At 37.8% G+C, this 14661-nt stretch overlaps 1 protein-coding gene across 5 annotated transcripts in view; it reads left to right on the plus strand.

Annotated features, from left to right (window-relative positions):
* Window positions 1–12414: 12414 nt before the first annotated feature.
* Window positions 12415–14661, plus strand: part of brip1 (BRCA1 interacting DNA helicase 1) — a 74410-nt gene continuing 72163 nt past the window's right edge. For 4 of the 5 annotated variants that reach the window (XR_016146867.1, XR_016146865.1, XR_016146866.1 and 1 more), the window contains exons 1-2: window positions 13221–13350; window positions 13869–14060. Coding sequence is in view for 1 of the 5 variants with exons in the window: in XM_089121201.1 (XP_088977327.1) it covers window positions 12952–13044; window positions 13239–13350; window positions 13869–14060 (397 nt within the window). In the remaining 4 variants the exon portion in view is untranslated. Of the gene's footprint in view, window positions 12569–12926; window positions 13045–13220; window positions 13351–13868; window positions 14061–14661 lie in introns of those variants that run through there. The other variant, XM_089121201.1, reaches the window with a different exon arrangement.

A 14661-nucleotide genomic window follows, 5' to 3' on the forward strand; every position in this document is an offset into this window, starting at 1 on the left:
TCCTCTTCAAACCATTTCAGTGCCCATCTGCCTCCACTTGAAAGCAGGAAAAGGCCAACTTAAGACTAAATCTCAGCATGTCTGATTGGGAAAGCTCCTGTACTCTGCCTCCCCATTAAATTGCTCCTCCAGCTCCTCTACAATTTAGCAAATTTGAGTAAGGAAAATTACCATTGTTAAATATTTCATTTTCTTCAGCGTTCCAGTCCAAAATTTGGTTCCATTTCCATCTCAAATTCGATTCACAATGGGAAATGGGTGGGCTGCAGAAATTACATCAAAACTATACACATGCATCTTGATGTTCTTGAAAATAATGGGGTTTTATCAATGCTGGTCAGGGGCAATCAAGTAGACTTTAGAAATTAAGGAGTTAGAATGAGGTTGGGTGGTACAAAAAAAACTTATTTTAACCCCCTGTAGTCCAAGAAAGATGGTGGTGAATCGGGAAGCCCAAGTGAAAAATAAATATACTAAAACATATTTGAAATACATTTATTTCATGCGAAGTACACTATGAATGCATTTACATATTACGTATTTATTAATATAAATACCCTGCAATTGTACTTTTGGTATACTGTCTGTTAAATTTGAACAACTAATTTTGTACTTAATGCACTTTAGTTATTTGGAATTAGTGCTGAGGTTCAGCTAAAGATACACTTAAGTAAATTTTATTGTGCTAAAGTGGAACTATTGCAAGTATACTTCAGGTACACTTTAAATATTGCATTTAAAAACTGATTATCCTAACCTCTGGGTAGGAGAGGATCCCTCTTGTCCTTTGTGTTCATCACCTGCCACATTAAGGCACATTGACTCTTAGCCAAGGTCAGTTTACTTGGCGCCATGACCAAGTACTGCAATGTTTAGCTTTAGCATTGGAAGGAAAGTGTAACATGACCAATAAGTTGCCGCCTGTTCTAGCAAAACATTACAAACAGAAGACAAAATTCCTCCAACCAGGTGAGCAACCACCAAGAAAAGGGGTTAAAACCAGGATCACCTGAAAATTAAAGGCAGGTGGGTTTGATTAGGGTTGGAGATGAACTGTGCAGGACAGTCGATCGGCAGGAGCAGGATGGGGCACCCCTGCTGTAGATGAAGCATATGAGAGGAAGAAACGGAGATATGCTCATCTAGCCACTGAAGCAGAACAGCGAGGATGGAGAGTCCAGGTTTATCCAGTGGAAGTGGCTTGTCAAGGATTTGTGGCACACTCTACAACCTGGTTCCTCAGAGACGTCGGATTCAAGAGTGGAGGCCAAGAGTTGCGTTGCAAAGTAAAGAACTTATCTGAAGCAGCAGAGAGGAGCAGCAACTGGCTGTGGTTGAGACGGTAAGATTCTAGCTGGCTGTGTACAGTCTATGCTTTCGTAGAATTCTTGAAAACTCTGAAAGAGTCTGTTGGTTTGTTTGTATAGTTTGCATAGTAATTACAGTTAGTACGTTCCTGTGTATATTGCGTGAATGAGGGTTGGTGTTTGGGCAGAATCAGATGTTGTGTTTTACGGTAGGTAGCCGTACAAAACCATTGTCACTGAACCTACTTTAAGGAAGACAGTGGGGCTAGCCTTAGTCAAACGGGTTAACGTGTATGGCTGGGTTGCGGAGAGATGGCAATTAGGTCACAACTACGAGGAAGGAGAAACTTCAGCAGCAGGAGGGATGTAAAGATCAGTAAGCTGGGCTGAGTGGGGGGTGGAGGGGGGTGACTGGGACGCCAGAGTCACTGTTGAGCCCTCTTGAGGACGAAACTAACACAGTCTCATCCCAAAACGTCATATAACTGACGTCTTGGGACGTCTTTTGACTCTTCGTCAACATCCGCCTTTTTAGGTTACCATTAAACGTCGGTTAGATGACGTTATCGGATCCTAGCCCTATCCCAGACCTAAACCTACCCCTAAACCTACCCTGTCACCTAACTGACGTTAAAGGTAAAGCGTCAGTTGTATGATGCCCACTTGAAGACATGTCCCCACACTGCTCAATCCAGACGGTTGTCGTGCTGGTCCACTGTAGTTGCAGCCGTTGTGTGTGCTGACGCACCAAGTAGGCCTACACTGCAGCCGCTAATGCCGGACAGAAGGAAATTCACATCACCATATGGAAAGAAGCGTAAAAGGATGGAGAATCATAGGTTACTGTAAAGCTATGTCTCAGTTTATGCTTATCTTGGTGAAAGCCAGGTACAAATCAGTATGAAGTTTTAACATCTACTCTCGTGTAATGGAAATCTTATAAATGTAGGGTCACACACAATTAGACACACACTAATTCAAGTCAAGTCAAGTCACATTTATTTATATAGCGCTTTTTTATTCATAACATACAAAGGTTTATGAAACTCCAAAACTAACATCCCAAATGAAACAAACAGTGCCATGTTACAGGGCTGATAAGGAGATTTTGCGACCTCCAAAGGAATGTGGCTACATGCGCAAGAGAGAGATAATGGGAAGACAGAAACCCTCTTTGCAACAGACTTTGCTGCATTAATCATTGACTAATATCATAGGATTGTGTAAATCATTGACTTGTCTTGTGTACGATTATGTATATACTATGGTATGTATTTTATTATACAACCAGCTAGTGGTCAATCTATGCAACCTCACCTGGATCATCCTGATTAATCCTCATTTAATGACTTTTATGAACATCACCTTCTCGTATAATGCAATGTGAATTTGTTATATCTATCTGAGCATGAATAAACAGTCTGAGGATGCTGGGGACAAAGACCAAAAATCAACTAAGAGCCACTTTCCCACTCAGACATGCCACCTTTCTTATTGGTTAGTCAACCCTTAGGGTTTGGATCATTCTCAGGCTTTATTAGAGACAGTCCACATGTGACCTCCTTCTTGGGTTTTCTCATCCAGCCGCAACACTGTTTCTGGTTATACTGGGGAACCCCTTCCCACTCAACAGGGCTCAGGACCCCGCAGGCCTTAATCCAACCAGATACGGGCTCAGTCAAGAGAGAGAAGACTCTCTGACAAAGAACCAAGGACAATCTCAGGAGTTTGGAAGCCCGTCTCCAACCAACAACGACTCCAATCACCCACTCTTCCGACTTCATCACTTCTCCTGCGTGCTCTGCATGGCCCAGGGCCCCAGGCCTTGACCAAACCAGCAATGTGCTCATGGAGAAAGATCTTTCAAACAACTTCCACTTGCCACTGCCAGAACCATCAACGACTTCAATTCTCCACAGCTTCAAGAATTGTTCCCACAACAAATACAAGTATTTGGAGCTTGCGAACTCCTGGGGGTTCATGAGGGAACTGCAGGCAGTTAATAAATTAATGAAAATGTAATAATTAAAAAAAAATAAATAAAAATCATAAAATTACAAATAAAAAACATTTTAAAATAAAAATATGGTGACACTTCAGATTAGGGTCTAAGTCTCACTATTATGACTTTCGTCTCAAACTCCAAATTACTGCTTATTATAATTATTTAGTAAGGTAACGTTAGTTGTTATGTTTCGGTATTGGGTAAAATTAAGGGACATACAGTAGTGACTAAATTCTTGGTCTTAATGCTAGTTTATGATAAATATTTTGTAAGCTTTGTATCAAAATAACTGAACACATCAGATACACGTTAATTAAGTCTGTTTGGATGAATGTTTTGGTGGGACTCTCATGATAAAAAGGCGGGAAAAGACAGATTAATAAATAAATAAATTTACAGATTTAAAGTGTTTCATGAAAGAAGTTACATGCCATGTCTACTTTGGTCAAGACTGAAATATATGGATGGACGGACAGATGGAGAAGATGGAACGACAGACAGACATATAGACAGATCTTGCGAACCTTCATAAAACCAGCAAAGTGTTTCTGGATTTACATGACCACTGAAAGCTCTTCTGCCAACTGTAAAACGTCTGTCACTAAAGTATTGATGTCTGATCAACAGAAGCATAGCATCCACTGTCTTTTTAAAAATGACTTTTCAAATAAGTTCTGATTGCTACCTTGTCCTGTTTTTGTCAGAAAAATGGACACCACTATCTTTACCTTCAGACCTGTCACCATTGTCCCAGCATCCTGCCAAGCTGAGAGCGAGGAGAGCATCTGGAGACTAAATCACTGCAATATTGGCATTGCGAAATGGGCCAAACCACAGAGCCGGAGTGAAAGGGGTGGGATGGGTTAGAGCCAGAGCAACTGATGTACACTATAATCAAAAACATTTATGCCTTTAGACAGTCACCCCAAACTCTGTGACAGGCAATTAAACAAATAAAATCAAATATACTTAAATACTTGTGTCCTTTCCATCACATTGATGGACAGAGAGTGAAAAGGAGGATGTGGGGAGGTAAAGGAAGTGTGAAAGAGTGTAAATAACAGTAACCAGTGATCTGTGCACACGTGGGAGTGGAGGAACTAGAGATGAAGATCTGGAGCAGTGACACGTTCCCAGAACTCCCATTTCCCTCTCAGTGAAAGACACACGGACAGACCAATGCTGGTATGACATTTCCAGTGGCAAAAAAAAAATAAAAAAAATAATAATAAAAAATAGCTGGAAACCTATTTAGAGATTAAGGTGTGTAGAAACACATCTTCTTGAAAAATAAACCAGCAAATCGTTAATAATTGAAAAGTGATTAGAGAAAATAAAGCTGTTATTTCATGGAGCAGTCTTTACTGCATAGATGACAATGGACATTATAGAATAATAAAAATAAAGACTCTGAACGAACCAATCAAGAGAGAAGAAAGCCATTATCTGTCAATTTTATTCTCCCTCATGTGCCAGAGCAAATTTCTCAGACTTCTCCAAATCACTTTCCATTTTCACGTTCCTCATTTGAACATACAGTACATGATTAACACACAACTGCTGTTGCAATTGTTTGCAGTTCATGTATCAGAATCAGCAAAGGACATAACCGCAGACAGATTATGTATACAACTCATTCCCCGCTGTCCACTTTTAATCAAAATCTTATAATAGGGTTGAGATGAGAATCTCCTTATTTGTTGTGCTAAATCACCTCTTGCCAATAGAAATTTAAGTCATAACTCTGGTTTAACTACAAAGCAAATACCACCGAAAAAATTACACACATCCATCAAAGTAATCAAATGGAAATAGGCCAGTATATTGATTAACTCTTAGGCAAGAAATTTGTTGAAAAAATGTTTTAAAAGAGCCTCAACTTCTAATGTAGGCCAACTGAAAGGGACTCAAAGGCAGTCGACGAAGCATATTTCCATTGTACCTGTTGATTCAGGAAGATGTAACATAAAGTCCATGGCTATGCTTAATTTACACAATAATTAATAATAAATAATAACAATAACACATTTCATAAAATAATGAAATTATTATAGGAAATTGTACATGTAGTCCCAATGCAATTAGAAAAAGCAAACTTGAACTTATCAAATCTAAATGAATAGGATGCAATGAAATTGTTACAAAATGCACAAAGGTTTACCATGACTATAAAAACTTATTTTTAGAGTTACCCCTTCCATCTCTCAAGTATCTGTAATAGTTGTCCTTAAATGTGACAAAAAATGGCTAAAAGCACCAAGAACCAAGCACCAAGCCAATGACAGGTATGAATCAATATACAATCAGTGTCAAAAATTGTGCAAACATTGAATCGAATTCAAACAGACACCCTAACTGAAACTTTAACACACTGCTGCACAAAAGCACCCAGACACAACACGGTCCTCTTATGTATTATTTATGCACTGCTGCATCAATTAGCAGCAATTGACACCAGCTACAGAGCACCTGCATCCTGTTTCTCACTGAGAGTTGGGCCAGAACATTTGGGGTTGATAGTGAGAAAGCTCCTCAAACAACCCCCACCTCAAACACCATATCTGTCCATGCGTTGCATGCTGGGTACAAGGCAGCCAGGGAGCAGAGGCTAGTCGTGTTTATGTGTTTAGCGTGTTTATCAGTAAACTGATGATCCCTCTGGTCTTTGTCAGTAAATGCCGCTGCAGTTGCAAAAGGGCAGGCAGCTAGTGGAGACTGGGGAGAGTAGGATGGCACATGTTGGAGTGGGGGGCAACAAGAGAGAGGGAGGAGGACCAGATGAAAGAAACAGCTGTATACAAATGACAAGCGTGCATCGCTCACCGCCTCCCACTGAGAGACGGCCTTGTGCGGTCATTGAGCAGCTTCAAAGCACCAGAGCCAGCCGCAATGCACAAAGAAACTCAAAAAGCTTTCTCTCTCACATACACACACATACACACACTCATGAACATCGGTGCCAGTCTGCTGCCTCACACTGGAGACACTGTGCGTTTGTATGCCTGCCTGAGCATGTCAACCTGGCAAGATTTTGGGGAGCAAGTGTAGAGGACTTGTGGGAACTACCTGGTGATCACAGAAGGACATTCCAAAATGGGCAGTTTGTATCAGTCTAATCAGCTTGTTTTGTATTACAGAGTGTCATTTCATTTCCCTCTGCGGAAAAAAAAACAGTAATAATAATTAAAAATGCAATTTTCCCTTAATAAAAAGCTTTACATATAAATAAAATCACACACACAGAGAGAGAGAGAGAGAGAGAGAGACACACAAAATATACAGTGCCGGGTAGTAACTGATTACATGTAATCTGGATTAACTATGTAATCTGGATTATGTAATCTGATTCCAAACATGTAATGAGATTATTAAAATATATATAATCAGACAGTTTTTTTATTGATTGCACACACACACACACACACACACACAGACATACACACAGACACACAATTATCTGTACTATAAAGAATTTTGTTTTCTTTTTTAATTTTCTATTTTTTAAATATATTCCTGTGACAAAACAGAACTTTAAGCATCATTACTCCAGTATTCAGATGTTCCTTCAGAAATCATTCTATTATGCTGATTGTTTACTGTAAGAAAAATTTCTTATTATCAATGTTGAAAAAAAAAATTTATTTGGAAACCATGATACATTTTTTTTCATGATTATTTGATTAGAAAGTGAAAAAGCAATTATCAAAAAAAATAAATAAATAACAATGTAAAAGCTTTTACTTTCTCTTTTGATCAATTTAAAATGCATTCTTGCAGAATAAAAGTGTTAATTGTTTTTTATTTAAAAATGGTAAAATGGTATGTTTGACCGGTACTGTATGTGTCTTTAAACTGATTTATCACATAAGATGAAGATGTTTTTGTTACATTGTTATATTTTACATACATACATTGAGGCACGAGTCTCAGCATCCACACCACTACGTGTCATAAGTTCAAAACAATAATCAAATCAGCTATTGCTGTTTGCTAAATATTTGTTTGAAACAAACCAAATTCATTTATATTATATACCAAAAATAAAATATAATAATAACAAAGAAAATGATAAATTTTGACAATGGAAAAATGAAACTATAACACTATCAACAACCTCAGATCGGTACAGAGTGGCAAAATTCAATGGTACAGTAGCTATTCCACCTGAAGATGGTAAATCACTTATTGCTTGATGCAAAGTTTAGACATCTTGTAACCACAAATAACCACACAGAAAACTAACAAATTGTGACAATAAACAAAGTGAAAGTGGACTGCTAACCAGCTGGAGGGGGGCCGTGCCACCATGACATACGGAGAGGGTATGCTATTTAAGCACCAGACATATTTGGATCTAGTGCCCTCATCTGGGGCAGAAATGAGATGGGGGTGTTTCTGGGGGTGAGTGCAGGGGACATGGGGAGCTGAGAGCCATTGGGGGGGGGGGCAAGAAGGGGGGTGAGTGTTACAAGGAGAAGGAATCGCACCTTCATGACACCCCATAGTAATTACACACTTGAGTGGCTGGACTGTGGAGGAAATTGAAGGCCTGAGCGGGAACCCAGCTGCCTCCTTCTCCCTCCCCATCAGCGTGGTGGTGATTGAGCCTGGCCATTCGCCCCGCTCACCCACTCGCCCCCTCCCTTCCTCCCTTCTTCACTCCCTCACTCAATCCTCAGAGGAAATGCCGCTTTGTGTCCTGGTAATGAGATTCTCACACACCCAACCTTATTTACCATCCCAGACAGAAGGAGAGGAGAGCAGATGAGAGGAGAGGAACCCAAACATAACCCATAACTTTCTCTCATCCACAGAAGTCCTCATCCAAACAGATCCAAGACTCTGGCTCAGGTGCTTGGGAATGGAAAAAGATCAATGGATTATATGATGTTACAAATCGAGCCGAAGCATATTTAAATGGACATTTTCCACAAATAACAATGCCTCAAGCTGTTCTTTTGGTCATTCTAATATGCTGATTTGGTGGTCAAGAAACATTTCTTATTATCATCAATGTTGAAAACTGTTGTGCCACTTGATATTTTGTGGAAAACATGATACATTATACATTATTTCTGATCAATAGAAAATTTAAAGAACGGTATTTATTTGAAATTGATTTTTTGTAACAATGTAAAAGTCTTTACTGTCACTTTTGATCCACTAGATGTCATAAGTCAAGACAATCCGCCTGTTAAGTCATGAGGTTAGAAATATTGTTTTCGAGTCCAAGCCACTACTTGTTTCCATTGAGAACTCAACAGCTGTTTATACATTTTATTTATTCATCACAAATTTAAAGGCACAGTATGCAAGTTTTGCCACTAGATGTCCCTTATTCAAAACAATAACAAAGACGTAGCTCGATGACGGCGTGAATGAGCGAGAAATCGTGAGAGTTGTCGTCTTTACCTCCACAGCCGAATAATCTGACAGGATTCAGAAATTATATTTCAAATCAAAAAGATGTATTAACGTTACTGTGGTGTGAAGCAGGAGGACATGGCCGAGAGACATGGAATGCTAATGAGAGACACCTGCACAACACACCGGCCTCGAGTCCCATGGAATGATGACAGTGAAGGGCAAGAGAAGACCAGGCCTGGAGCATTTTACGTTGCTGTTTTTATAATGCTTATATGCCGTAGTTGGCCTCTGCCGCTTTTTTTTTTTTTTACAGTCAGTGGACTCGTCTAATTTTAATCTGAAAATAAAGACTGTAGGACTGATTATCCCTTGGTTAACTGATAGTTAGCAATCTAGTTTTTAAGACATAGTCTTAACATAATGGCTATTTTAATGCAACTGGACCCATAAAAATTGGAAACTTTTAATAAATTTTAGTTATACATATAGAAAAATAATAAAATAAAAATTGGAATGTGGAAAACATATCAACAACGTTCTCTCATCCAAACAGATCAGAGACCCATGGCTCAGGCGCTCAGGGCTGGAAAAAGAATGAGATTTGATGTTACATAATATCAAGCTGAAGCATATTTATTTGGACATTTTCTATAAATAACTGTATGACTCAAGCCATTCCTTTGATATGGTCAGTTGTACTAGGTTCTTTCTGACCACCTATTCATGTGACAGAACATAGCATGCGTTGGCGAGTCTGCCCTTGTTCTCTTGGCACGATGCGAACACGTACTTGTCATAGCGGACTAGGAACGCACACAATTAAACACGTCAGCATGGGGTACCTGCCCTGGGCCGGCAGGGACACAGCACTCGCTGTCACCAAAAGCAGCGCCTCAGATACACAAGGCGGCTGTGAATGAATGTGTGCGACTGCGTTTGTGTGTTTGTGTGATTGTGTGTGTGTGTGAGAGAGAGAGAGGGGGGCAGATGATTAAGAAGTTAGTCTGAGCAGCATACAAAACAAAGCGCGACTGTGACCTCAATTTACACCATGCCGCTGTAGTGACACTAGATGACGATATTCAGAGAGAGTGAAGAGAAAGCCTTGCTGTATGGCTCGAATACGCCATTCTTAACAGCCTGACTGGGTCGCAGGAAAATGTGTGTGCATGAGTGCCAACTACCTACTTCCTATTTCTCTAGGTAATACATTTATTTGCAAAACGATATCATTATGATAAAATAAGTGCCACATATAGGCCACAAAACTGCAGTTTGTCTGACAAACTCACTGACAGCATAGACGTCTGCTTGGCAACCATTTGTACTGTTATTCTTGTTTGTGACGGAGGCAGAGACAGAATTACCTCGGTTATGTGCAAAAAGTCAATTAAATTAACTGTGAAAGGCTATTTATTTTAACCCGAGGATACATTTTTTGTTCTTAGTAATTATAGAAAAACAGCACAACATGTGTTGGCAAGAGAACAAAGAAGAAGCTCTAGGACTAGTCCTGGCATCATACTGCCATCCTGTGGTCAAAGAGAGATGTTTCACAGCAAATGGACAATGCAAACACCTTTGCAGCACTGTGTACCAGTATCTGCAGTTATAGTACTGTTCAAAAGTTTGGGTTCATTAATAACAATTAATACTTAAATTCAACATTGAATTGATGAAAAGTTACAGAGTAAATACACTTATAATGTCACATAAGTTATTGTTCTTTGAACATCCTCTTTATCAAAGAATCCAGAAAAAATGCATTGTTTCCACAAACATAATGAAAGTTGCTAAAAACTAACCTTTTCCATCAAATGAATAAATAACATTTTACAAAATATAAAAAAATAGAAAACTGTTATTTTAAATATTTTGCAATATTACTATTTTAACTGTAATTTGAACAGTAGTGTACTTCGTATATAGAAGTGTGAGAGATTGACTACTGTAGTGTAATACGCAGCACTTGTTAACTCACACACACTTGCAAATGCTATAGAGACAGACACAGTCGCCTTTGTCATCAACACAGGTTGCACAACTACACTGCTCTGATGGATGTTAAAAAATAAAGCAAATGATCTACAAGATTAATATGCATTTTAGGTGATACCACAATATCAACTGGTGTAGACTTTAGTCATGTACCTGCTGGCAGAGGATGTAGGTGATACTGTTGAGCTGGTTATGAATGTACTGTAGATCATAAGGTCCCACCGGTCCAGCTAGGGAGAAGATATCACTATAGACTCCTATCAGGCTATTCTCTCAAATGCACACCTGCATACCATACAAATAAGTTTGAGTGTTATTTGTTATATCAATTATATTATATCTGAAGTAGGAACTTATTAGGCCTACATCAAAGTGAGGATTATGGAAGGTGTTATGTCCTTAGGTCTTGAGATTCTATAGAGTTTCATTGTTATTTGCACAATTCTGCTTTTCTGTAATATCACCCTGGCCCAAAATGCTATTGTTTTGTCTTAGCTTGGATCACTGGAGTCATATACAGCTGCATACTGTCAAACATCCACAAAATAAGTCTTGAGAAATAAACCTCTCATTTTCTCTGAGCATTTCTGAACACCAAACCTGCAGAAATATCACATCTGAAATGCTGAGTGATATGGAAATGAGGTTTACGGCACTCTAAGCATGTTAATAATGCTAATCCTGGGATTACGGGCACATTTTCAAGGTGCAATTACATCACCAAGCATCTTGGGATCACCATAATCACAGATTGTGCATGACGCTTCAGTATAATCCTGCCTCATCCTTATTAACTAGTTGGTGCCATCCAGACTCCTGTTGAATAACAGTTTTACAAGACTTTAGTTTTTTCCTGATTCCATCTGAACTCAGATCATAATCTCACACACACACACACACACACACACACACACACACACACACACACACACACACACACACACACACACACATATATATATATATATATATATATATATATATATATATATATATATATATATGGTCCTTCTCAAAAAATAACATATTGTGATAAAGTTAATTATTTTGGTGGCCGGACCCTGAGGAAGATTGTGGAGAAGGACCGATTCCAGATCTTGGGGGAAGGAGTGGACTGAGTCTGGAGTAGAAACATCCACAGTATTTCCCAGGTCAAGCCACTTTTGAAACAGAAACAGAGGCAGAAGTGCCTGACCTGGGTTAAAATAAAATAAAATAAAATAAAATAAAATAAAATAAAATAAAATAAAATAAAATAAAATAAAATAAAATAAAATAAAATAAAATAAAATAAAAAGAAGGCAACCTAGACAATTTAATTTTATTTATTTGGAACCTTTGTAGTTATATTGTTAATATAATAATCCCATGGTATCATTTCCAACTAAGAGTAAAACTTTACACTGTGAGTAGTTTCCCTTTTATATGTTATAATTAAATTTGAATCATCTTTCTTTGCACATTTAAAATAGAAAAAATAATTAAAATATTTTTCATGCCATTATAACATAAATCGCATGAGTAATCTGTGTTTTTTTTAAAAAGCTCCAGTATATTTTGTTTTATATGTTTGTATATGTTATTCTGTTTAATATTCTTTCTTTATTTTCAGCTGTTCAGAAGAATATTAGAATGATTTAATTTTTTAAAACATTTATAAAAACTCACTATCATTTTTGAGAGAAAACAAAATGAAAGCAGGGTGTCTTTTATTTTGACTGCGGACGTCACGGTGACGACGTACGGATGTCTTGTTTTGTGTGCTGCAGCGCGGGAGTTTCATTTTCCTGCCTCGTTTTGTTTACAAAGCAAATTTTATCCCGTCAAGAATGTATTTTTTTCGTTTCGACGTAAATTATATGCTATTCCTCTAATTTACACTACTCCTGAGGTAAACCAAGTAACGTGCGGGTGCTGTTTGTATGCTAATAGCAACAAGTATGACAAAGTATGCTAGCAGACAGTTCTGTGGTAACGTTAACGTTAAAACACTCGTTTATTCTTTTGTAGTCGATTGAATCATGTCTTATATTAGATATATTATTAGTTAGGTCAAGTGTTGGTTCAAATATTAACGTAACTCGTCTAACGTTAATTAAAATAGATGATGTCAGGCTAATTTGGTTTAAATTTAACGTTAGTGTTTAACAGTTAACCACAACACACTTTGAAAGGTGGAGCTGAGTTGTCAAAGTGTCAGATGAAGAGAGTTTTCCAGTCTCATAAAGCTCTAATGTTTGTGTCCTCAGACACCAATTTCCAGCTGGACACAGAATGGCTGCGACTCCAGTAGACTACACCATAGGAGGGGTGAAAATAAACTTCCCCTGCAAAGCTTATCCCTCTCAGCTGGCCATGATGAATTCAGTAAGATCTGTTGTCTTGAGCCTAGTGACGGACTTGTTGATGTGTTTTACAGTAAATTAGCTCTGTCATGACACATGACGTGAGTAACATCTTAATACAAAGCATTTAAAATAGCCTATTTACTTTTGATTGATTTGTCTGTAATTTTCATGTTTAGAACAACGTGTTTTTTTCTTCTTCTTAATCCCTCTTAGATCATTCGTGGACTTAACCAAGGAAAGCACTGTCTATTGGAGAGTCCTACTGGCAGTGGGAAGAGTCTTGCTTTGCTTTGTTCAGCCCTTGCATGGCAGCAAGCACAGTTTGGTATGTTTTGAAATCTTTTCAATGAGTTGTAATATTTTTAACTTTTCTGTTAATTGTTCTGGCATCTACGCTTACTTAAGTATAGTGAGCAACAGATAAAAGATCATTTAATCAGACTGTACTACTTTGCTGTTTGGTGATTGCACAACATTAAACCACAATTAAATTATGAAACTGATGTGTCAGAGGTGAATATGCAGGTTATAAAGCGTTTTAGTTTCATCGTGTAGCCAAAGTACATGTTATCACATTGAGAAAACCAATAAAAAAGATTACTGTACTATACACTAAATATTATGCTGAAAATAATGATGTATGGACCATTTATGTTAAATATGGTGTGTAAAATGTACAGATAGGGTTGATAGTTTGAGTCTGAAAAGTATGGAATTTTGAAATTAAAAATGTGTAGGAACCTGTATGTATGATCTATGTGATACTAAACTCTTGTTAACTCTTTTTGTCTCTATAAAACAATGCATTTACACAGTGTTTTGTTAATTTTCTCATATATTAAGATAAGGTACAGCCGAATGCAGCATCCAGTTCGGCCGACTGTAAGAAACCAGAAGTGGTTACTCCATGTCAATGTGTGTGCCACAGCCAAAAAGCACACACAACTTTCAACAGAACAGCATCTAAACCAAATCTGGTGGATCTTGCTGGTGAAGGTACTGCTGCTGAAGCTACAACCCCTCTGTCAAAAGGAGGTGAGCATTTTCTGAAACATTTTTATGGTACCTTAAGTCAAATGAATTTCTTAACCTTGTGATAGATTCAGTGATCAATTTGTGCCTATTCAAATCACCAATAACTCAGTTGTGAGTATAAGTCTTTTGACCAATACATTAAAATAACTGGCTCAAAGGAGTCATTTGTTTCGTGAATCAGTTCAGATGGTGGTTGAGGTGTATGTGCAACAAGTAAAAACAGTGCAATAAAATTACCTCTTGTAACATTTAGATGAGTCTACAAACTCATTAGTTACTGTAGATGAAATGTAATTTCTTAAAGTCTGTTTTTGTTTTTGTTTTGTGGTGCTCCTACAACATTACTTTAAGCACACTTTACATAATCTGGTACTGCAGCAAAAACGACTTGCCTAACTAAGAAAGTTCAAACATTATTAAAGGCAAATGAACAGTCTGTGAAAAATAAATAAATACACTATTTACAGTCAAGTACAGATAAATGCACTATAACAAAGGTCTAACTGTAGTATTAATTGCAGATACAGAAATGAAATAATTTAATAAAAAATAACACTATGTACATTTAATATAGCTGTGTTTTGTTGTTTGATTAACATTA

The sequence above is a fragment of the Pimephales promelas genome, chromosome 16 (genome assembly GCF_988280905.1).
Source record: "Pimephales promelas chromosome 16, fPimPro1.hap1.1, whole genome shotgun sequence".
In the NCBI taxonomy this organism is placed as follows: domain Eukaryota; kingdom Metazoa; phylum Chordata; class Actinopteri; order Cypriniformes; family Leuciscidae; genus Pimephales; species Pimephales promelas.